Below are 24,852 nucleotides of genomic sequence, written 5' to 3'. Positions count from 1 at the left end.
GCCAGCCTTGCTCTACCATAGTGGCAATCCACCTGTCACTCAAGTGACCACGCCCTTAATTATGCAGATCTTTGAGGCTTAATATCATTTAAACGGATGAGTTATATATATAAAAAAAAAAATCACCCCCTCAGTTGTCATGAAGGGCAAAATTAGCTGAACCACTTTTTGTATCAGGCTGTAAACATATTTTTTTCTGCTGTAAAGTTGGGCATTTTAACAGGGGGGAGATACAGATTTGACTCCCTTTTGGAGCCTGTCCCTATAGCGGCCAGTCGGCCAGACCGGAAGGTTGCCGCTTGGTTAAAACTTGTGGTTATGGTAAGGGGCGTTGTACTTCTGAAACACACTCAAAGCAGTTGACCAATCACAACACACTGGTCTAGCCGACCAATCAGAGCACATCACACTTTTTGGAAGAAGGGGCTTCAAACAGGAATTAAGTGTTACTGACAGACTGGGAAGAGAGGTGCTGCAACAATGTCAAATATGTGAAAAAATAAGGTGTTTTTTGAACATTCAACCATGAAAATCTATTCTAGTAGACCCTGAAAAACAAAATCAAGACTTTGTAAAAGAGCATGGTCCTTTTAAATGGTCAGAAGTGTTCATAAAGTGCTCTTCCACCAACTAAATGTGATGTAATTATGGTGTATGAGCTTGAATGAGAGCTAGAACAGGAACATTTAATGAATCAAAACAAAGTAGCAGTGCCACTTTTTTTAAAAACAGAAATCAACGCAATAAAAAAATAGTAAGAGGCACTGGGCCTCGCTAAGTGATGTGCTAAATGCTGCTAGAACTGATGCTGACAACTTGGCACCTTTTTGCTTAGCTCATTAATACATTACACCAAAATGTAATGTTTCTGGAAGGAAAGAGAGCTGTCTTCTTTATTTAGACCGCGTTTGTAAAACACAAGAGACCAGCTGCATGTTACGTCCAAGTGACGTCCATCATTTGCTTTTGACTCTGTGGCAAGACAAGTAGATAAAGGATGCTCATGTTATGGTGTAACCTTAGATCTAAATGGCTGGGACGGATGAAGGTTTAACAAAGTTAATATCTGAGATATGAATCAATGTAAGTACTCTAAAATCTGGTCCTAGGGCCATTCCCCAAAGGTTCCAGCGTGTACTACAAGGGGACCGTGCTATAAGATTATCCCTATCGCACATATAACCAATATCCTTGTGTGTGCGCAGTCTCGCATTGTAAACAAAGCCATCAGTAGTACATTAAACAAAACATCACGGGACATTGGCCGCAAAAGCACTTCCGAGCAATAAATGGTTAAAATGAAGAAATCTTAATATGTTTTCCGTATCATAAATTGTGGAGTTAATGTGGGAGTATACATTTAGCATGCTACTCTCAGTGGAAGAAAATGAGAATTGTTTTATTACAGCAGCTATATTATGCACTGTCGAATAGCATTCTTTTTTTTTTTCTTTTATGGTCTGTACATATGAGAGTGTGATGTGCATTATATTATTTGTATTATGCATAAGCACAAATCATATGCAAATTGCAGAAGTGAAATGCTCTAGCCATTAAAACACTGTGTTTATTTATTATGCCATTAAAATTTTCAAATGAACACAAATAAAGCCAGCTGTCAGGGTGTGTGTTCCCTGCAAAAAATAATAATAAATAGAATTAAGGGTTAAAGGATGTATAAAAGTATCAGAATCATGGCAATGGGGTTTATTTAGGGCTGTCCTGCCATGTGGAACTGACAAGCTGTTATGATGTCGGCTACACGACCCTGATAATGTGGCCCGCCAGGAGATGTCACTGTCGTGTGACACCTTAAAAGCAACGTCAACTTCATGAAACACAGTTACTTGTGAAACTTTCATTTGTGTATTGCACACTTCTGGGTGATATGTTGTTGATTTAAGATATTTGGTTTTAAAATGAAAAATGGTCTTGATAACATCTTTGTTTTTATGCCACAAAACACATAGAATTTCAGTATCACTACTGTTTGCACCTTTACTAACTAATAATAATAAAAATATAATATAATTGTATGTGTGTACACACACACACACACACACACACACACACACACACACACACACACACACACACACACACACACACACACACACACACACACACACACACACACACACACACACACACACACACACACACACACACACACTAATATACATTTTATAGCCCTATATATAATATTATATATTAAACACATACACATGCGAATTATGCTTATTTTTCAGGTAAGATAATAATGTAATAGGCTTAATTTGATAGGCTAGATAAAAACCACCAGCTTTTCATTTACAAGTTTACATAGAAAAATCATGACTGTAGCCTACTTCCCCTCCCAACAACAATGCCTATATATAGACCTATATTTGATACAATTGTGAGAGTAACTAAAACACACACTGCCTGTAATGTTGATAGTTATATTAGTCGATGTATTTATATTTTATAATGTCTTAAATTGTCCTTTTTTTAATGTATTAAAATGTTTGCTATTTTATTATTTATTTTTACACTTTTCAATTAATCTGTTTAAAATAAGCTTTGATTGTGACAATATTTAAAAAGTGTTCCATTAATGCAACCACCCTTCATAATTTACACACGTGACAGGTTGGCTACAAACGCTGTCACTGGGGTTCCTTCAAAAGGTACTAATATCTACATTTCAGGTACTAATGTGTAGATTTTAATGTAGCCTATAATATGGAATTTTAAGGGGTAAATAATGTGAAAATACGTGGGGATGAATTGTAGATTTTACTCTTATTTGCTGCAGACATGTAAATATTGTATCAAAGTAAGACGCATAGAAAAACCTTGTTCTCTTACAAATCAAATGTGAAAATTACTACCATTACAGTAATAACAGTAATGGGAATTTGGAGCTGAACTGTGAGATTATCATCATTCACATCATCTTTCTTTTGATCTTCGGATGAAAAGTGACCCTGTCATGCTTTCGTGAGATGCACATGACGGACGCGTGAAAACGTCAGAGCGGTCTGATTGTAAAGACTCGTGTCACGTGACCGCCGTGAACCGAAGAGATTTGAAGGGTTTAGAGATTCACCCGCTACTTCTTCTTCAACTAGTCCAGCGGAACGCAACGCGTACCTACTTCATGCCGTTCACAGCTTGTTGAGACGCAAAGTTAGGTTGTGTGACCTAAGGAGGGATGGTCTTGAATAAATCTCTACTTTGACGAAGCTCAACAGAGAAGCCGAACCTCTAGAGTAGCCCACACAGACCGGAGCGCTGCATTGTTACGAAGAATACAACTGTTAGCCGTTATTTTTTCGTAACTCCTCGGAGTTTCAAAAAATGGATGCGTATCGCTTCCTACAGTGATATCAACCGAAGAGGCAGTGGTTTATCATATAGTTAACGTACCCGGGAAAGCTTCAGGACTTCAGTTGCTTCTGAGAAGAATTTCAAGTCATCTTTCGGACTTCAGTCAGGAAGAAAACACTTTTTTTTCCCCATCGGAGCGGACAAGTAAACGTTTATTTTCCATATTTTGATTTTATTTCAAATATAGCCAACATCGAATAACCGGATCTCATCCATAACACAGGCAATTTGACCAAATGCTAAGGTTACCATAGGAAATCCTAAATTGCCATCCAACACAAACACGTCGTGTATCAGTTGTCTTGTGATGCTTTTTGTAGATTATTAAACTAACAAGCTCGCGGACGACACTGGCATTGTGCTGTTGCGAGACCATTTCTGGCGTTTCATGGGATTATAGTTTGAATTAAAACCGCTGGATGGACGAAAACGACTATATTTGATGCCGTGTGGATTACTGAGAGAGAGATACGCGTGGGAATCGAGACACCTGAGCCGGATACCTGTAACTTTTCTCTTTCTCTCTCTAAAGCTCTTCGTCGTACATGAGATTGCGCTTTCGGTCGCTGGTTGACACGGTCCTTTTTATTTAACTCTTCCTGGTATAATGGACGTGAATGCTCTAGATAAAGTTCACCAGCATCACAATCCAACAGATTCTCGCTGGAAATCCGTCGCTGGACTGTAGACGTCTGTCGGGGAGATATTTTGGAGGAGCGCTGTTGTTTATCATCACAAACGGGATTTATTCGTGGAAACTACGATGTCCGTTATACGCTCTTGGATGGGAACTCTGTTGCTGTATATGTTTATTTCACACGGTAAGTCTGTTTATTTATTAATTATTTGGAAATACCATACTTGCTAATTCATGTTTGGGTGTTGTGAATGACTGCAGCGGATTTTAGCCTGATATGTTGGGCTGCAGTGGTTTTTATAAGTCTTAATTGGTAATTCAACACACATACACTGAAGCGCAGAGCTGAGATCAAACCGAATTTAACGCTTGAAGTTCTTGTTTCGTTGCCGTCTCCAGCCTTGGTGGACAACGTAGCCTAAGTGTAAAATGCGCCTTTTTTACTTCACATATAATGCTTTCTCTTTTTGAACACAACATACACTTATTATTCAGGCATAGCAACTGCCCGCAAGGTGGGAGCACGACTAAAGCTTGAGGCCAACGTGACAAAAAGATGCCCGTTTTATAAAACAACGTGAAATCAGTTTTGGAGTCTGTCCTCTCTGTCAGAATGACGTTATTTTATTTTTTTCCAGTGTTGTGTTGTAAAGTAAGGGTATGCAGTATGGGAATGGCGGGTCTATTTAAGACTTAACCCCCCCAAAAAGTAGTCAAAACTAAATATGTGGTGTTGTTGAGTGTCTTGAAAAGTACACAGGGTATAATAATAAACATGGGTATAAGGAAAGATACAATGTTTTAGGAAATCATCCAAGTTAAGTCACAAGTTTGCTTGCGTATTTTTTTAGGCGCAAAAAAGACGCATCAGTCGTCAGAAGAGGTAACCATAGCAACAATTTATTTATTTTTATCAGCGTCTTTATTATACTGAAGCCGTTTTAAATGTCTGAATCTCCCTTTTTTTAGTTGAGCAATGGAAATATGGTAAAGTTATGTATTTAAAAGTGTTCATTGTTTTGAGAGGTGCAATGTTGCATTAGCTACGTAGCCTATATTTAGGGGGACATGCGGATGGGACAAATTTGGATTATTAAATTGTATTATCTGTTGCTTGTTTATAATGAATCAGTACCTGTTTGCTCCCTGTTTGTCCTCCTCAGTTTCAAATGAACACGATCAAATGATGACACTTTATAGATGCTTATCTGATTGCCAGTCTGCATTAATCATATAAATACATTTATCTCTCTCTTTTTTTATTTTTTGATCAGCTATCACAGCTGTGTCTGTCTAATTGAAAGCTTTGACTAGTTTGTCTCATCAATATGAATCTAAATCCTATTGAAAAACGAAACACGCCATTAGGCTATTTTAGAGTCAGAACTGTATTATGGCATCATAGTGTGACTAAGATTATTACATTGACAGGCATCAGCGCAGAAGATATTTCTTTGAAATTATTCCTTTGAGGTCTGATCCCTTATTTTCCTTTCATGAAACCATAAGAACAAAGGCAACATCATTTGGGAGTCATCAAAGTCCTGAGGTTTCGTAATGTGACTTGACTATAGTTTATGGTGTTTGACAGAAGCTATGAGAAACACCAGAAAGGGAGTTAGATTTTTTTAAGTTATGAGTTACGCCGTGGGAATTGTTAGTTGATTTCTATTCAATCGGCTTGTTTGGATTCCACTCTTCCATGATTCATACCCACATAATAAAAGGCAGGAGCATTGGAAGGTCAGATGTGCTCATAATGTCATGTGTCAGGCACTGTCCAATACAATTGCGCATGTTTTGACAACAATGCCACTCAGTCATGCATTTCCGTTTGTAATCCAGACAGCCTTCATCTGCAGTTGATACTGATGTACTCGGGCAATAAATTGGGCCAACACAAGTGTGTCTCCTCCGCTTCCAGTTACATGACAGACAGGAACCAGGCATTAAGATCAAGGAAAACATCAACAAACCTGAGACGTGCCGTGAGCTCTCCAGGAATGTCGTGTTTGTTAATCCACAGTGTTGCACCTGTGCGGAGAGCCCTGGTTCGGTTTCAGAGCTGCTTCCTTGTGAAACCAAATCATCTGGAAAGAAATAGCTTTGTTTTGTACTCTTGTTTTATTTATTAGGCCTGGGAAGTTGCATCAGTGGAGCTTCAGTGCCTTGATTGTTTGGACCCCTGTGCTTTTTCTCATCCTTATGACAAACTAACCTGAAATTATTTTCGACAACACTTCTAAGTGATTTCTGATTATTTCATGGTCTTAAATGTTTTCAAAAATTGTATGTATTCGCATACATTGAGCAGAACAAAGAAAAAAGCTCCTAAATTGTGTATTTGCAAAATTTAAAGGGATAATGTCAAAATATGTCATAATTTAATCACTTTCATGTCATTCCTATCCAATTTGATTTTCTTCCTCTGCAAAACACAGAATTGTTTTTGAATTAATACATTTTGTGTGTGTGTGTCCGTCATCAACCGGGTCCAGTGTTGTTTTTCACAAACAGGGCTTATATTAAGCCTAAACAGTAGGCCTCAAGTATCTTTTATATTTATATTATATTTTATATTTCAAGTATCTTTTATAAACGTGACTTTGAAAAAAAGAAAGACAAAAAAAACATTACTGGTTGCATCTTGAGAAAAAAACAATGGCATATTTTAAGATATGTCAGTGCAAGTTGCTTTCTGTTGCATTTTAGTCTGGGACTAGGTCTAAGCCTTGTCTGTGAAACTGGGCCTAAATGTTGAGCTAGAACTTATTTCAAAGGTTCAAAGTTAACAGCTCTCAGAAGTTATGCTAAAATGGACTTCCAGCAGATTTATAAATCCTGGTAGATAATTGCCAGTCATTTTTGAGAGAGTTTCTTTGAACACTAGAGACTTTCAGAGCATTTATCTCCCCAGTTCCTTTTGGGTTTGAAAGATTTAGATGTGCAAAAGGGGCGTTTTGCCAGTTTTTGGCATGCCGGACCACTTGAACACTTAAAGGGATAGTTCACCCAAAAATGAAAATTAGCCTATGATTTACTCACCCTCAAGTCATTCTAGTTGACATTCTTCTTTCAGACGAAAAAAATCAGAGTTATTTTAAAAAGTCCTGGCTAATCCAAGCTTTATAATGGCAGCGTTTGTGCATCTGTCCATCAAATAAAGTGTTCCACACGGCTCTGGGGGGTTAATAAAGCCCATCTGAAGCGAATCGGCTGAAACTTTACTTAAATAAAGTTTTAAATGTGCATATTTTTCTTACACAAACGCATCGATTGGCTTCAGAAGGCCTTTATTACCCCCCCAGAGCCGTGTGGAGAACGTTATTTGATGGATAGATGCACAATCGCTGCCATTAAAATGCTTGGATTAGCCAGGACCTTTTAATATAACTCGTCTGAAAGAAGAATGTCATATACACCTTGGGGGGGGGAGTAAATCATGGGCTAATTTTCATTTTGGGTGAACTAACCCTTTAATGCATGCTACAAACTGTGTGATTTCGGCAATCCTATAGATCATTACAAATCACAGTGTACGACATGTATGTAGACTGTATGATGATGACACCTATTGAATTGTAGGCTACAACGCTTTTGGGTGGTTGCAAACATCGATGTCGTGTTTTGTTGACGGAGCCTACCTCGTACAGAAAATTACAGTTCTGTAGCAATCTATGGTAGCCATGTTATAAAACATAGTGTTTATATAGGCCTACCCCAATTCTGACTTTTTCCCCTTCAGAATTGTGATATCAACTCTCTATTGCAAGAAAAAAATCTGAATTGTGAGATGGGCCTAAAATTTTGTTTAAATGTTACCTATATAAAACGTTTTAAGGTTTAAATATTACACGTTAAAGGTTTAAATATTTCATGCTGAAACTGTAGATCTATTGGGCCTCATTCATGAATCTTTCGTAAATATATGAGCAAATTCGGAGTAATTTGTGTGTATAATGGACCTTAACGAAAACTCTCCTCCGGATTCACAAACGCTTCGTATACCACGGATTCAATAGTTAAACGTGTGTATATTAATGAATTCCAAACATTCGTAAATAGGGCGCACATACACGCTCATTCATAATTAGCATAATCCCCCCCCCCCATGAGTTACAGCTACGCAAATTACGTGCCCAGGAACACTGTGGAATCTTCTGGACCTCCTTCTCAGGTTTGGCTCCAGTATATTGCATACATGCTAAAGAGACCAATTGGCCATAGGCCTAGCAATAAATATTAAATTATCGTGTGTCCACCAAAGCATTTTAGCCAGCTAAAAAATGCCTGGTGCTCTTCTGAAAACGGCCAGCTGGTGGCGCTTGAACAAGCACAGCGTTTTTCCAGCGGAGATACTTTGGTTGCTATGTTACAGAATGCCCATGGCTGTAATGTGTTACTAGGATCTCATTTTGAAGAATATTACTGAATATAAAAATGCAGTAGGGCCTAACCAGCAATATTAACTTCTCCATTGTTGTTCAGTCATTGTACAAGTAGGATTATTTTACACGTGGTAGGGAGCAGGTGTACATTTTTTTTCGGACCAACTAACATTTTGAAAATACGAACATTTGTCAGAACGGCTTTACGAACAATTTACACACATTCGTTCTGCTCTTGTTTCATGAATGAGGCCAATTGAGTGTAAAGCTATGTGAATATTATGTAGATCTATTGTTTACATCAAATCCATGCTTTAATAGTATACTAGTCATCTGTGGCTTGCAACCATAAATGTCTGATTATCTTCACAGAGCGTCCTTGACAGTATTCTATAAATATATTTGATAGAAAATATTTTTTCTCTTATTCTGTGGATTTTGCCCATTGCTTTTTTGCCACCATAATGCACATACAGCTGCAAATGACGTAACATTGGTCTATAGAGCAAGATGAATTGCACTTTGGCAATTTTGTGCACTGTAAAAACGAGGAGGAAGTGAAAGAAGAGAATATGGACGGCCAATATGACATGCCGATTTTGCAAATCTTGAGGTAATTGACCGTATGCAAAGACCCGCCCTCTTTAGTTACTGTTGCTATGTCCGACAAGCCATGGCGCTCTCACACCACACACGTTCTCACGTAGAGAAAATACATCGCGGAGCAAAGAGGACACTGACAACACGCCGACAGACAGGACAGAGCAAGTTAGTTTTGATATGAAACAAAGTCTCAACTTAGAAATTGTCATTTTTTAAAGAAATTTAAACAATAAATACGGTTTTGTGGCTCTTTAATGTGTCGTAATCCCTGTAGCGCCTCAGTTATAGCGGCTCGTGAACCGATCATCTCTTCCTTCTAGTTCATTGATAAGCATGAAATAAACATGAATGAACACTAAAAGAAATGTTGCTTCAACTGCGGTAAGACGTCAGTACACAACGTTTTTCCAAGTTCAAGTCCATCCGCCGTTAATCTACTAACTCCTGACTGCTTTGTCGGACAAAACGGCAGATTCGGCGATGTGATTGGTCAGATCGCCTGTCAATCAAACTTGCGGCGAAGGGTGAATTAGTTTGAAGTTTTAGCTCCATGTTGCGTTGATCATTACGCCATTTCATGTTGCCTTAAAATGAGCTAGTCAGTGGACGTAGGTCATAGCAACAAACACACTGTGATCATGCTAAATTTATGACAATATCAGAAAATTAACGCTGGCTATCTTTGGTCGCAAGACTGTGACAACAGCCGTATTTGAACCTACTCACTGTACAACGTAGAACCACCATTTAGGAGGGCTGCTCGATTATGGAAAAAATCATAATCACGATTATTTTGGTCAATATTGAAATCACGATTATGTAACACGATTATTTCACATGACTTTGGGAATGTGTTGTATTTATTAAAAATACACCTTTCAACAACTCAATTGAAATTGTAACATTTGTTGTACTTTTTGAACTATTAAAATAAATAATATAACATATATTCAAATCAAAGTATAAAAGTATTCACGTAAAAATGATAACCACAAATAAATAAGATCAACAATATGGTTCGGCTAGATATGCTTTTCAGGTACGTCTAACATTAGTTTTCAGGTACAGAAATGTATCAAATGTAAAATAACATTGCATATTTGAGTGCATAAATTAAAGATGAATCCTATTAAACTTACAAAAGCTATTCAATCAAGAGCGGTGAGTGATGTCCTTGTCTTTTGTTGTTTGACATCAAACAGCTTAAACAGACAGCAGTAAAGGCTACTGCCTCTTTAAGACCTAATGATCGGATATGCGTCGTCTTTATCGACTGTATAAAGTTCACTTAAGGCATATACAGACTATGTCTGCTAGGATACTCATCAAGTTGGACATGTTGACATACGTTTTGTGTGAGTTTGTCCGTTCAAGAGCAAGACTTGAAAGAGAACTCAATATTTGCGCGCTGTGAGACGTGTGCCCGCTCTTGGATGAGTGCACAGAGATACATTTTCTCACAGCGCACGCTACTTCTCATTCGCGTCTTCAGGCACTAAACCCGGGTGATGACGGTGAAAACGACTGGTCATATTCGAAAATATGGCAGCACTCGCATGCATTGAACAAAGTTTACAAAGAGAGAATTATTTGAAAAATATGAGGGGGAAAAAAGGACGTTTACACGGCACCCCTGCTCTCGTCAGTTTTTGTTTCTTTATTAGATTTTCATAGGTCACTCTGTGTTTCATTTTCAAGTGGTTAAACAAATTTGTGATGTTCCCTTGCGTTGCAGCCACTACCATGTAGCAAATCTTGCACGTAGCATGTTTCTGCTCGTCGTCTGATTCCTCGAAGCCAAACTGTTCCCAGACAACGGAGTTGGTTTTGCCTTTTTTGCATACCAAACGCTGCTGTAACTGCCCTCCTTCTGCCGTCTTTAGTTTACTCGCGGCGAGTTTTTAAATTCCAGTGGATGATATGAACACGAGTCACGAGACTCGCGACCTGAGAGAGATTTGTGGCTTCGGGAGGGGCGGATGAGCGCGTGCGCGTTTCATTCAGAACGCAAGACAAAATAAGAGTGTTCTTGCAAAACTGAACATGGCGAAATAATCGTTTTTTCTCGATTGTACTATTTTGGTGATCGCTGGGAGGCGAAATCAAAATTCGATTAATTGCACAGCCCTACGCGACCACAGAAATCACCACGATTGGGCATCTTTTGTCTGGGACAGCCCGAAATCGCACAATGCGTATTGCCATAAGGAATGCAAGGAGAGTGCCCGTTTGTTATACATTTTTTCCCGTTTTTTATCTACTGCTTCATATGAAGTCCTTGACAAACTTGACAGAATTTGCACAGGTTCACCTGGCACTAATGAGATTTCTTAATGGGATTTAGGTTTGTGTGACATTTGTAAACTCAAGCCACCTAATTGCCAAAGGAATAAGGTCGGTTGTAACCTGAACGAACATGGAAAAAAAAAGGATAAAAAGGTGAAAAGTTTTAAATTGAAGCAGGATGTTTTTGAAGAATATTGAATTCAGTCATTCCTGGAGAAGAACATTAATTTCATCATCTCTTGGCTTACACGCACACACCCACTATAATCTGTGGCACAGCATGTCAAATCATTGATTAATGCAGTAATAGCATTACCTGGCACCAACAGCCACACTACAAAAGGTTTTTCCTTGAGTTGCAGTAAAAGACAGCTTTGTGAAGTGGTGGTTTTTACAGATATGGCATGACTGAAGACCTCCTGCATCGGCCCTGAAGGCCTTTCTTCTGAAAGCATGCAACTTGTTTACTTTCACTGCACAATGCCCTTTAAAAGAACAATCTCCTCCAATCACAAGCATTGTGATCAAGAACCGCACCACAGTTGGCAACATCCTTTAAAATGTTCCTTTATTTCTTCAGAGGGTAGGCCTAATAGCATGAGATGGCTGTACTTTACCATCGTTAAAACATCCTCTTTGAGTTTGAAGTTGACCCTTTGTCATGCGAGATAAATTGCCTCTCCCCAGGCAAACCGGCTGACCCATCTGTCAACCAATCAGGGAAAGAGACACTGCTTGTATCCTCCAGACTCTTTAGTTTGGTACCTACTGTGTCCATTCATCACTTACATCCTTCATTGTCATCATATACAGTCATCATATAGCGATAGCTCTGAGAATCACGACCAGAAACATCTCCCAGACAGCAGGGATGAGGAAAAATCACAAATGGACGACATTTGCTCCTTCCCTACATTTTGTTTTCAGCGTGTTTTTTTTGGAACGGCTGGCTGTATCGTGCCTTTGCTTTAATAAGACTGCAGCTATGATTAAAGGGCTGACTCAGGAGACTGTAACCTGTATTTCCTACTCTTGTTTCTAGCCCGTCGTTGTATGCCTGCCAGCTGCACAGGATTAGTGTCTTGACAAAAGGAATGCTTATTAATACGAAAATTGTCTGTAGCTGTAGGAAAATTAAGTAGATGTGAGATGCATATTTTGTTAGTCTGAAAAATCTCTGTGAGGGTATTAATTAGCCGACTAGGAGCATTTGCTAGGACAGAAACAAATAGATTAGCTGGGAAAATGCCTCTTGCCTTTTCGAGTAGAATTATCATTATCGCAGCTACTTTCAAAGGCTTAGCTGTGACGGTAGAAATGTGCCAACCGGAACAGATTTTGCTGTGCAGTTGAAATGGATGCATTTGCATGGCTATCAGTGGCCAGGACTGATTTACGTTATTTACGTATGAGAGCAGCGAAGAAATGTGGAGTAATTAAAAAATATATGACACAATTTGCCCATAAACAAGTCAAGAAGAGGAAGAACTTGTTATTAAAGTGTGTTGTTAGGCACAGTGTGGAATTTACTTTATAATTGCTAAGCAAACGTGCACAATCACAACCACATTAATACAGTTTTTCTTATAATATTGTTTTTTGTTGTTGTTTTGAGGATTTTTTTTTAAATCTAATGTTGCAGAATGTGGTGCTGTTTTTGCACTGATGCCAGATTGATCATTCATTTGCTTTTTAAATTGACTAATTTAATTGACTGACTTACCCCAAAATTGACAATGCCACATAGATAATTTATTATATAATATTTAAATATATTTATTATATAAACCAATTTTTTGCATTTATATCTTTAGACTGCTGAGCTTTACACACACACATGCACGCACACACATACATTTGGATTAGGCATGCATATTTTATACATAAAAAGGATATATTATTTTTATGTATGCTTTTGTCAAGCTGTGGCCTTCCCGTGATTTTGATCATAGTGCACACCTGTACATGAGAAAACAGATGATTTCTGCCCAAATCGCTGCTGTAAGGCAAAAATAGTTGCGTGTTTGTTGTTGTCATTTTATATTTATTTATTTATATGTATGTACATTTTTTTTCTGTCTCATATATATATATATATATATATATAACATAGATATAAAATATAAAATTTACCACTGTTAAATAACCAAGAAATGTGTTGAAACAGGTTGTCAACATAGCATTGTGAAGTCCATTTTGCCTCTACATGGGAGACTGTGATCTGTGATCACTGCAGTGGAAGCTGAAGAAATATGGCCAGATTTTTGCCCTCCAGCATTTCTTGGCTCCTCACGTGGTCCTGTTTGCTTCCCTCCCTTCCTCTCTTCCTCCATATCCGCTGCCGCTTCCCTCCCTCCCTCCCCCTCCCTCCATATCTCATATGTGACAAATCTGCAGAAGTCGCTTGTACTCCCAGTGCCCAGGCCAACTAGATGTCCCCTCAGCCTTTAAGCGTTGCTTACTTTCTTTTTTCCTTACTTCAGTTGTGATATTTCTTGCTCCATCTGCACAGCAAGCCTCCGCTTGGCATGAGGATTTCATAACTCGAAGTAAGTCCAGTTAGAATGATTAGAATGGCAAATTGGTTGGGTTTGCAGACAGTCCAGATATTTAAATCAGCAGACTCAGGCTGATGTGGGTGGTAAAGCCACTGTCTGGCCTGCATCATCATTACCTTTTTCTAATTGAATGACACCTGTGGCAGAAGAGGTGATGCGACGAGGGCTGACTGGGTCAATGTTGTCTCAGTGTGACTCATTAGTCTTTCTGCTGGGCTTTAGTGCTGCTGCTTGGCTGCTTTTAAAAGTCCTCAAGCTTACACCAGTGACAGTAGCACAGTTAACTCAAACTGTGAGTGCAGGGCCACACTGAGGGGGAAATGTGTGTGGGTTGACTGAATGACCGTGTCACTGTGTAATATTATGCAACCGTAGTAATAAAGTACTAAACGGGGGCATAATTTACACTTTTGTAGGTCGGAAGTATGCCTGCTGAACAAAACCATAGCATTAATACTGATTTTGTCCTCCCATTGCTACTAAATATTGCTGATATTGTGATATTTAGTTTTTAATTTAATTTAGATATGAAAAAATACAGGAAGTTTCACCAGATGACTCGAATAGTTCTATTTAGTAAGAATGAATCATTCTAGAATGATTGTGCTGATTTAGTTGGAAAGTCAATCTGCCGACTTTTTAAAGTGTGGAATGTTTTAGGGCAGAGTGAAAAACGTAAAAAAAAATTGGGTGTTCATGATTGGATTTACTCTTTACAAGAGCCAACTCAAACTATAAAGTGAGCAACACAAAAAGTTTTCTTGAGTTTTCATAAGCCACATTCACACTGTTTGACGGTTTCAGTATGACTATAATAATAATAATAATAATTATTATTATTAAACATATTAAACATTATTGCAAAAATTCTATTGTACTGTAAAATTAATACTAATATTTACATCTTAATTACCTTATTTTCAAACGGCATACCATCAAGATTTTATTTTGACCGGTTGTCAGAAAACAAATGAATGCGCTGCCTGTTTAAGATTGAAGGCACTGAATGTTTGTTTACACGTGGCAGCTCACAGCATCTCAGGGTGTACTCACACTAGGCACGATTGCCTTGTACCGTGCCCGAGCGTGATTGTCCCCCCTCCCCACTCCCCCGCTGGCCTGCACTCACATTGCACTTAACGTACCGGGCCGGAGCACGCTTAAGTCATTCACGATGCAACTTTTTGTTTTGAAGAAGACAGGAAGAAAAGCGCTTTCGCTAATAGACTGCCTAATACATTTATAATTTATGCCGCGCAGCGATTTTCACTTGATTGCACTGCACATATCAGAAGATTATTACGGAGGCAGCTGACTTTGACGGAGGAATTTGCAGCTTTACTCGCAAACTTCAATTCATGTTCATCAATAAGGTGAGAACCAGAACCATTATAAACCTAAATATAATTGAATTAATTGAAAAGTGTATCCAAGTAGTAATAGTTTGGTGTTTGCTGTTGTAATGTTGATAGTAGCGCGCAGCTGTTCCGTGCTCCAGCACGGTTAGCGCTCACACTGCATGCGAACCGCGCCCGAGTCCAACTGAACCGTGCTCTGGCCCACCTCTTCCAAGCGGGCCAGGGCCGGCTAATCGAGCCGCGCCCGAGCACGGTTCGGATCACTCACACTAGTCAAACGAACCGCGCTTTGGTGGTCAAACGCACTCGGGCACGGTTCAAACTGGCTAGTGTGAGTACACCCTCAGATCAGCTTGATTCACAGCCAGTGAACCAAACCGTTATGAAACTCCAAAACACTGTACGAAACTACATATGTGTAATTGTCGCACTTTACTCAAACAGGTAGCGCATATTTTTACTTGATTAAATTACAGTCTATGCCATTTAAAAATCACACTAAGCATATCATGATATTGTTTCCCCCCCGATATATTGTGCAGCCTTATTTTACTCTTATAGGAAGGGTTTTCTCTAGTTGGAACATGGCTGTGGGGGCTCCCATTCGGACGCAAGCATCAGTAAGGTCAGATGTTGATGTTAGGGCGATTGGGGTAATTCATCCCAAAGGTGTTCAGGTCTGGGATTTGTGCAGGTCAGTCAAGTTCTTCAACAACATACTCCGTAAAACTTTCTTCATGGACATTGCTTTGTGCACTGCGGCATTGTTGGCAGGTTGGAACAGAAGGCTTACAGCACATTCTACTAGTCCAAGAGGTACAGTATGTTGACTAAATAGTATGTTTGAACACAGATTTTAATAAAGTGAAATATACCTGGATGACCTACTGCTTGGATCTACTGCCAGCATAGTCCATATACTACATACATGCATACTTGCAGAATGTACCTTATTAAAGGTGCAGTATGTAATATTGCCAGCTAGCGATTGAAATGGATATTGCAGTCCAAATTCAAAATATTGGAGAGAGTTGTTTCCCGTCGCCTCTCCTCCTCCTCAGACTCGGCACTCACTTGCCAGATTGAGGAAACGCAACAGGAGCGAGTGCAATCAATGGAAGACAAGGGGACTTACACAATTGTAAGTTGATGAGTTTATTTATCTGTGTTTTAATATGCTCCCGTTAATAGAGATTTTTAGATGCTGAGGCTTTTTAGGTCAGGTAGAATCTGCGATCTCTGACCCAATTTTTTTTGCTGGCTTCCATGGCTGCAATACGCTGTGTTTTCCGCCAACTGTCGAAATACTATTAGGTAAATTGGCAGTGGGCAGAATAACACAGACCAAAACAAAATTCCAGCAAGGAACGCACATTTCAAAGTGCCTGTAGCATTCAGCATTGTTGTGAACTTTCCTGAATATCTGCAAACATATTATGGTATTTTTATGCTTTAGTACGGTTAAAAAAATTACATACAGCACCTTTAATGGTCGAGAAAAGACCTTTTAGGGGTGCACAGTAATTGTTTAGTTATAAATCTGATATTGTGACTGCCCTTGCAATGTTGATGTGAAGGCATTGATATGGTTGGGAATGCTGATTTTCTCATGGATGTGACATCTTAGACTATTTCTGAGTGACCCAATTTTGCTGCTTGGTTTTCTTTAATGTTCTGGACTGGGGAAGGAGCTTTGCATTGTGAATTTATTTATTCCGCAGCAGGGAAATACTTCCATGATGTGTCACCTTTTAAAGTAAGGGCATATTTTTATTCCTAGGCGTAAACTAATAGTGTGCTGTGCTTTTTCTTTTTTTTTGGCCCCGACAGGTTGATTGAGTTGAGAGAACGGACCATTATTCCCTTCAGGCCCTGGGGTGAACTAAAACTGAGGAATGAATAAAGTTTACAGACCGTTTTATATTGAGCTTTATAAGGCATTATAAGCTGTTCACAGGACATGCAGTTGGACAATATAGCCGGATCCTTCCACAACTGCATTTTTACTCCTGATAAACCTCACAGCTGCCAGAGATCTGAATTAAAGATTACAAGGACAGCACAGTCAGCGTGTGATCAAACACAGGCTCGGTTCATTTAGGCAATAAGCTCTCTTTCCTTCTTCGTTTTCTTTATGTAACTCTTATTTATTAGGTTCCCTCAGAGGTTCAGCATGTACAGCCTCATCTCAACAAAAGAATGACACTTCCGTTCAAGACAACCAACGTGTTTCCGTCAAAACGTAATCATGGACAAGATGACTGTGGGAAAGGTTTTACATACCCAAAACTCCTTAAATAGCTTGCAGACTTTTTCCAGTCTGCTCGTCACATCACCTCAGAAATATCCCTCCTGAGTCAGTTTGAAGTTGACTATGAAGTTTCCTATATTCCGACAAGAGTAGTCATGGTAGCTGGCGACATGCCATCTCTTGTAGCCGTCATTCTGGTTAGATGATGGGGACATTCAAAGTCTTAACTATGAGAAAGAGGGATCCACTGTCTCTAGATCTGATCAGAGTATCTTTGTATCTGCAGAAGTCACTGAAAATCAACAGTATTCAAAGTGGTGTCAGTTATTATGATATAAAAAGCTTTAAATCTATTTTACAATACAGTATTTTTGTGTCTAGAGGAGAAATAGAGCCATCAAACTTGTCTGTGCTCATTCTGTCGCTGACTTTATTCATTGTTTTGAACACCGTAGAAGTTTCCTCTTAGTACAACAGTGATAGTCTTCCCTGGAGACCTCAGTACTGCCTCAACATGGTTCTCATATCTATGACGGTCATGTAAAAGTGTGACCCTGCCGTTTTTTCCACCTCCCAAAAAGATGTAGAACATGTTTGCTCTTGATACACCTCTCCAGTTGGCTTGTACTGCAAAGCTAGCACTGCGGCTGGGAGTTTTTTCAGTTTCAGCCATCATATGTTAGTGTTAGAGTGTCACTGACAGCCGTATGTTTCTGCCTGTCCTTCCAAGCTCTGCCGTAAATCTAGGCACTGTCTGCTAGGATCACTTCTGAAATCAGTGAACAGACAATCATGTTTTCATATTACTTTGATGTGATGCCTGGCAAAACCTTGCAAATGCTGACATGTTCATGAATGGCAACCAGGTATTCAATCTTGATTGTTCATTACAACAGTTTTATTAACCCAAAGATGAAAATGATGTTATCATTTACTCCATACAATACGGGACATGGTGGTGGGGAAAAAAATGAAATGGGAGGAAAAATAATGTCAATGCCTTTGCGTTCTATCGCAATTGTTTTGCGTTCCCCCAAGAAGCTTTGCATTTCCTTGCAAAACCTTTGTAATCCCCAGAGAAACTATGCGTTTGCTCGTAAAACGCTTCACGTTTTCCAACCATTTTATAGTCTAAAGAACCTGTCTACGCTATAAAGAACCTTTTTGTGCAATGGAAGGGTTCTTTGGATATTAACGGTTCTTCATGGAACCATACACCCAGCCAAAGAACCTTTATTTTTAAGAGTGTAAGGAGAGAAAAAAAGAAGAAAGGAGCTCTCAAAATAGCTTATTTTGTGTTTCATGTAAGAAAGTAAGTCGTACAGGTTTTGAAAGATATGAACATGAGTATAAGTTCATTTTGGGGTGAATTATCCTTGTAAGTTAATGTTAAAGGTGTATACTTTGATGTTTCTCCTATCCCCGTTTAATGAGCAAACCGACACTAGAAGACTGATGTTTTGTAAGACTCAACAATGTGATTGTCTTTGGTGCCTTTAATGGTATATAAATGATACACTTCATCTTTAACCTTCCAGTTGTCAGAGATTTTGTCATTTTCTGTATTACCTAACTTGTTGCCTGCAGTGTTACAATACCCAGTAGGGAGCTCAGGAGAAGATAGGAGAATACCTTGCAGAAAAAAATAGCTTTTCGGGCATTATAAGCCATTTTTATTGTTGACTAAAGACGTGGCACCAGTGAGATTGTGACACCCTCTCTGGTAGAAACGGATTAACCCAAGACAAGCATGTTGCGAGATGAGGGATGAGAACACCAAATCCCTGAAATAAGCACTGGGACCCCTGGGAAATCAAACTCTATAGCGAGCGAGAGAGCAACATGCGTTCAACTCAGAAACGCACTGCATCACACATCACTCCCTTTATATCTCGTGTTCCCAACTGATGTCAAAACCCAGAATCCTCGCAAAGCGCACTGTCTCAAGCAAACACACATGCAGGCACTACACCCATTTATCTTTCTGTTTTTCTCTAATGCACACAAAACAGCTGTGAACTATAGAAGTACTTCTCACTGACTTAAAAGAAGTTTGGCCAAGTTTATTTTTGTATTTATGCATTGGGCAAACATTTCATGATGCCTAAGTTATTTGATGTGCGTGTGTGCATGCGTGTGTGGTCAATATTAAGGCAGATCTCATACACCACTCTCATGCTGACAGCGTATAAAGACACGCACCTGCCGTGAGAGGTAAAATAATTATAACGCTAAAGGTGAGGTACAATTAATATCTATTTATTAAATAACTCACAATGTAATTTGAAAACTTTCTGTGAGACGTAATTTCACAAACATTGTGAGTGAATCAATGCGCTCTCTTTCTCTGTCCCACTCAAAATGTGCAAATGGTTTCTCATCAGCACATCGCGTCTGCTCTATAAGCGAGCTGCAGGCTGCACAGTTGACACAGGAATACCACTCAGCACTCGCACACTCTCCTAGAGATGGAGCACACACACATAAGGCCGCCTCACAAACAGCTTGTGAGTACCAAAGATTACGTTTCCGAGATTAAGTTAGTATTCAACAGTAAAAATTATTTTCATGCGTTGCGTCCGAAATCGAATACTTCCCTACTAAATAGTAGGCGAAAAACAGTACACCAACATAGTAGAATGTCCGAATTCATAGTATTCGAAAAACAGTAGGCGAAAAGTCTCAGAATGACCTACTACTTCCGACGAGATCCTGAAGTGTGTAAATACGATGGACTATCCCTATACTATCCCATGAGGCCATGGGAGAGGACTTATGAATGGAGGTGAAGGGAAGTAACTGACGCTTGTAGGTCACATGATAACGACAACATGGCGGATGTAGTACTATATAGAACTCATTCATACTATATAGAACATACTTTTTTAACGGTCGCGAAGTAAGTTCAAATTCAAATGAAGTACCTACTCACATAGTACGTGATTTCGGACGCAGCCATAGTCTACTGATATGAGTCAGTGTGTCTGTCTCATGTGGGTTTTCATGATTTAAACAATGCTCACACAATGCTTTGGAACTGAATGTTAGCTTAGCAACATGATACTGCTAAACTCTGTGCGACATGGAGTTGCTTTCTATGTTTCCAAATCTGTCACTTATAAAGTTATTACAATACTGGCTTAGAAAGCAGAAAGCAGAAATCTTACCATGCTTTGGAACTCATTGTCTGCCCACAGGCATTTACCTTTTGTTTATGTATTCATGTTTTTCTGGGTAAAAAAAAAAAAATCTATAACGATTAAAAAAGACTCTGAGGCACCACAATTGTAGTATGAGTCAAAATTAGATTTGTATAAAGGTCTTTTGGAACGTTTAAGGAGCCTGTGATGAACAAAGCAAAAATCACATCTCCAGGTTATTTCTCTCTACAAGCCACTTCAGATGTGGCTAATGACTCAAGAAACATTACTGCATGGATTAAGTTGAGCTTGACAGTTCTGGCCCAAGGGCTTTGTTTTACTTTCTCTATTTTTAGGTTGTGTTTTATGTATTGTAAGAAGATTATTTGGAACATGGACAGGCTTACTACACAACCATAAAATGATATTGAAAAAAAAAAAAGTTGGTTCACACTGACCATGTAAACATATTAAGTGTGTGTCCGAATGCATTAATGCATTTATATTTGATCATCATAAAAGGAATGTGTATGAATGAAAAATGGAGAGTGGTGCTTCCAACATGGCCTTGCCAAAATGACTTTATTTTCCTGTTATCTCAACATATTCTTATGACTATTTATGCATTTTTATATTTACCACATATACATATTGTCCAACATCAGCCTAACAGACATTGCTGTCTACTTCTAGATATTGCCTTGATAAACAGACTATGGTATTTATGAATACGCAGACTTATCGCACATTTCTTTTCCAGGCCTTTCATGCCCTCAGGTTCAGGATAATTTCCTAGCATAAATGTTATTTTCAGCAGTGGGCCATCATAATTTTGTCATAAAAGAAACCGTGATCAGATAAGCATGGGAGCGTTTCTCATTGTGCACCTGCAGAGCAGAGCTATAATTTAATTTAAGTAACAATGGTTGCACCTGGAGGAGGTTCTCTAATATTTAAGAAAGCCTTTCACTGGGGTTTCATCATTTTTCGGAGCAACAGGATCAAGCCGAAATAGTCATCACAGTATTTAATGAGGTGCGCCTTGACCTCAAGGTGATGATACACGGGGGAACTTTTTGAGCAACGTTGCTTAGGCACTTTCCCATTGAGAATGGGCAACAAATTTCTATCTGGATAGTTTGGCCCTGTGTCTCACCTGGTTGCCCATTGACAACAATATTTCCCAGCAACATTGCTCAAAAAGGTGCCCTGTATATCATCACCTTTAGAGTGTGTATTGCATGTTATGCCCAAAACACACGTTGAATAGGAGCAACCCTTTTAGACCATGCGCCTGGCGCGCAGACTGTTTTTCCCGTCATTAAATTAGCAAAAGTGCATTTGGACACGCCCTAAGTGCACCTGTGCCATGCGCTTTAGACCATGTGTTTAGATAAAATAGGGCCACTTAAGTTAGTATATGCACAGACAAAATCTGCCATTCAAATGGATGGTTAGAGTCCTGGATGCTGATTGGTCAGTACAGCGTTTTATACTAAAGCCCTATTCGAACGATAATTGTTTCTCGTGTGGACGTCTGTAAAAATAAATTTGCATGCCACCTCAGTGATAAAACCTGTGCATTCGGATGGCGATTTATTCACGGTGGAGGAGCGAGTTTGTTGATCCTGCTCACATGGTCAATAACACGATTGTATGCTGTAAATTAAAATGTCACATGCTTGGTATAATAAGAATAAATGCATATTTAATATAATAGGAATATAATATCCTAATTATCATTTCATTATTTAAGTCTGTTTAAAAATAGGAAGATATAGACGCACATTATAGGTAAAATGGCTTTCTGTCTTGTATTTTATCTCAAAATAAAGTATGTCATTTTATTCCACATGGAAATGAGCGGAAATAAGTTAATACAGCCTCTTATTTACATGAGGTAAACTTAATGCTGCTGTTTATTTTAACATATAGGCTAGATTATAATTGCTACCGCAATAACGGCCCATTTCAAATGTTTACGTGCTTTTATTTTTATTTTTAGAGCGGTGATGAAATATCTTGCTCTTGTAAATACTTGCCAGCATTTCAGTAATACAAGTCTAGATCTTTAAAATGCATCCGAATTACAGCGAAGCGCAACCGTACGGTGCTCTGCAGTGGTCAAAAAGGACATAAACTGTACATTTTTAAGTGATATATTCTTGAAAACTCAATTAAATTAAATTACCACACAACCTTGGTGTTTGTCAAAAAACAGTTGGTAATTCGGTCAGGGATTTTTACAAGGCAATAAAATCACTGACTAGCCCCTGTCAGTGATGAAAAAACCTTACGACCCCACGAGAAACAATTACCGTCTGAATAGGGCTTAAAGCTGCATTCTCGCTGTCAGTCCCAATCCGATTATTTGTGTATTCGATTGGAATCTGATCTAAAATGAATGACTGTCCACATTGTGTATCGCAACTGTTCAGATCCGTTTCTGGAATATCTGCATTGGTTTCAATGGCAATGATGTTGCGTTGGTAGGTATGCCAAAAACAGCAACAATAGTCCTATTCGGACGGTAATTGTTTGGGGTCGTAAGGTATTTTCATAATTTACAGGGGCTTTGTGATAGTTTGTGATTTTATTGTCATCCGAATTCAGAATGTCAGTGTTTTTCTCCCACCACCCGCGTAAAAATCCCTGGCCAAATGACCTACTGTTTTTAGACGAACGCCATGGACGTGTGGTAATTTAATATCCGTCTGAATCCACATCTCTGAGTTTTCAAGAAGAGATTGCTTAAATTCACTGTTAATATCGTATTTGACCACTGCGGAGCACCGTACCGTTGAGCTTCGCTGTAATTCGGATGCATTTTAAAGATCTAACCTATACTTTTATCACTGAAATGCTGGAAAGTATTTACAAGAATAACCCTTTATTACCGCTCAAAAGAGAAAGATAAGAAAAACAAGTAAACATTTGAAATGGGCCGTTATTACGGCAGTAATTAACATTAAATACCTTAAATTAGCAGCATTATGTTTACCTCATGTAAAGAAGAGGCTGTATTAACTTATTTCCGCTCATTTCCACATTTTTAAAATGGCATCCTATCTTCCTATTTTGTAAACAATAATTAATATTTTCCTATTATTAAATTAAATATGATATATTCAAAACACTTATTATTCCAAGCCGACATTTTATTTACAGCAGACAATCATGCTAATGACCACGTGAGCAGCGTGTTCTAATTACTCCACCGTGAATAAATCGTCATCCGAATGCACAAGTTTTATCACTGAGGTGGCATGCAAATTTATTTTTACGGATGTCCACATGAGAAACAATGACTGTCCGAATAGGGCTATAGAGGGATTTGCAATACAGATGTTGTCTGATTTACAACATCACAATGTTTAGCCACTTTGCTGGACTACTGCGTCCTATGAGGCTTCATGAGTAGCTTTATTCCATGCTGTCGTCACCGCCGGTCTCAAAACATGTCTCTGTTATATTGTCATTTTCTGCTCGCCCGGCACTTTGCAAAAACAAAACCTTGTTTCTGCAGCGATTTTCAGCACGTGGCATGAGAAGGTCACATAAACCACGCAAAATCCGATCAGAGCAGTCAGACTGAAACGGGTTTCCAGAAATGGGATTTAAATTTCAAATCATAAATGAATGTAGCTCGAAACGTATTTATAAAAATCGCATTTGATGTGATTTGATTTTTGTTGCCGTTCACACTTGCTAAATCTGATCGGATTTCAATCGGATTTGGACTGACAGTCTGAACGAGGCTTAGAATAGATGATATAGTATCAGCTGTGATGATGTGAAACAGCTGTTAACCGAGATGCTATGTATGCGTAACACACCATAGAAACCAAGGATAAACGTACCAGCGCTATAGTATGTCAGGGGTGATATTTGGGACAATTATTTTTTTGGTGCAATACATTTATTCTAAGCACGTTTTAATTTCTGATTTAAAAATGTTGGTGGTCAAAAAAATATGAGCCTAATTAAAAGGATTCAATTCTTGTAAAGACAAAAAAGTAGTTTGGTATTTTATTATTATTATTTTTTTTTTGAGGGGAAAAAATTATAAAATCACATAAAGTCAAAAAGTAACTTCTGAAAAATTACCCGGAATTTCATTTGAAATAATCAAATTCAAACTTTTTTTTTAAACTGGTATACATGTATAAAAATGTATAAATTTTTTTTTTTTTACTTGTGTTTTAGACTTTTAAAAGATGTTTCCTTTTTCTTTGACAGTCTTATTTTTCATCAACCCA

At 38.6% G+C, this 24,852-nt stretch overlaps 1 protein-coding gene across 1 annotated transcript in view; it reads left to right on the top strand.

Annotated features, from left to right (window-relative positions):
* The first annotated feature begins 3,044 nt into the window (after window positions 1-3,044).
* tmem132e (transmembrane protein 132E) overlaps window positions 3,045-24,852 on the top strand; it is a 541,290-nt gene continuing 519,482 nt past the window's right edge. The window contains exon 1 of the mRNA XM_079815982.1: window positions 3,045-4,193. Within this exon, the coding sequence (XP_079672108.1) occupies window positions 4,136-4,193 (58 nt within the window). The 5' untranslated portion in view covers window positions 3,045-4,135. The remainder of the gene's footprint in view (window positions 4,194-24,852) is intronic.

Source organism: Gobio gobio (assembly GCF_949357685.1).
Source record: "Gobio gobio genome assembly, chromosome: 4".
Classification (NCBI taxonomy): domain Eukaryota; kingdom Metazoa; phylum Chordata; class Actinopteri; order Cypriniformes; family Gobionidae; genus Gobio; species Gobio gobio.
The sequence above is the reverse complement of the archived record's forward strand: the minus strand, read 5'-3'. Positions and strand labels throughout refer to the sequence as shown.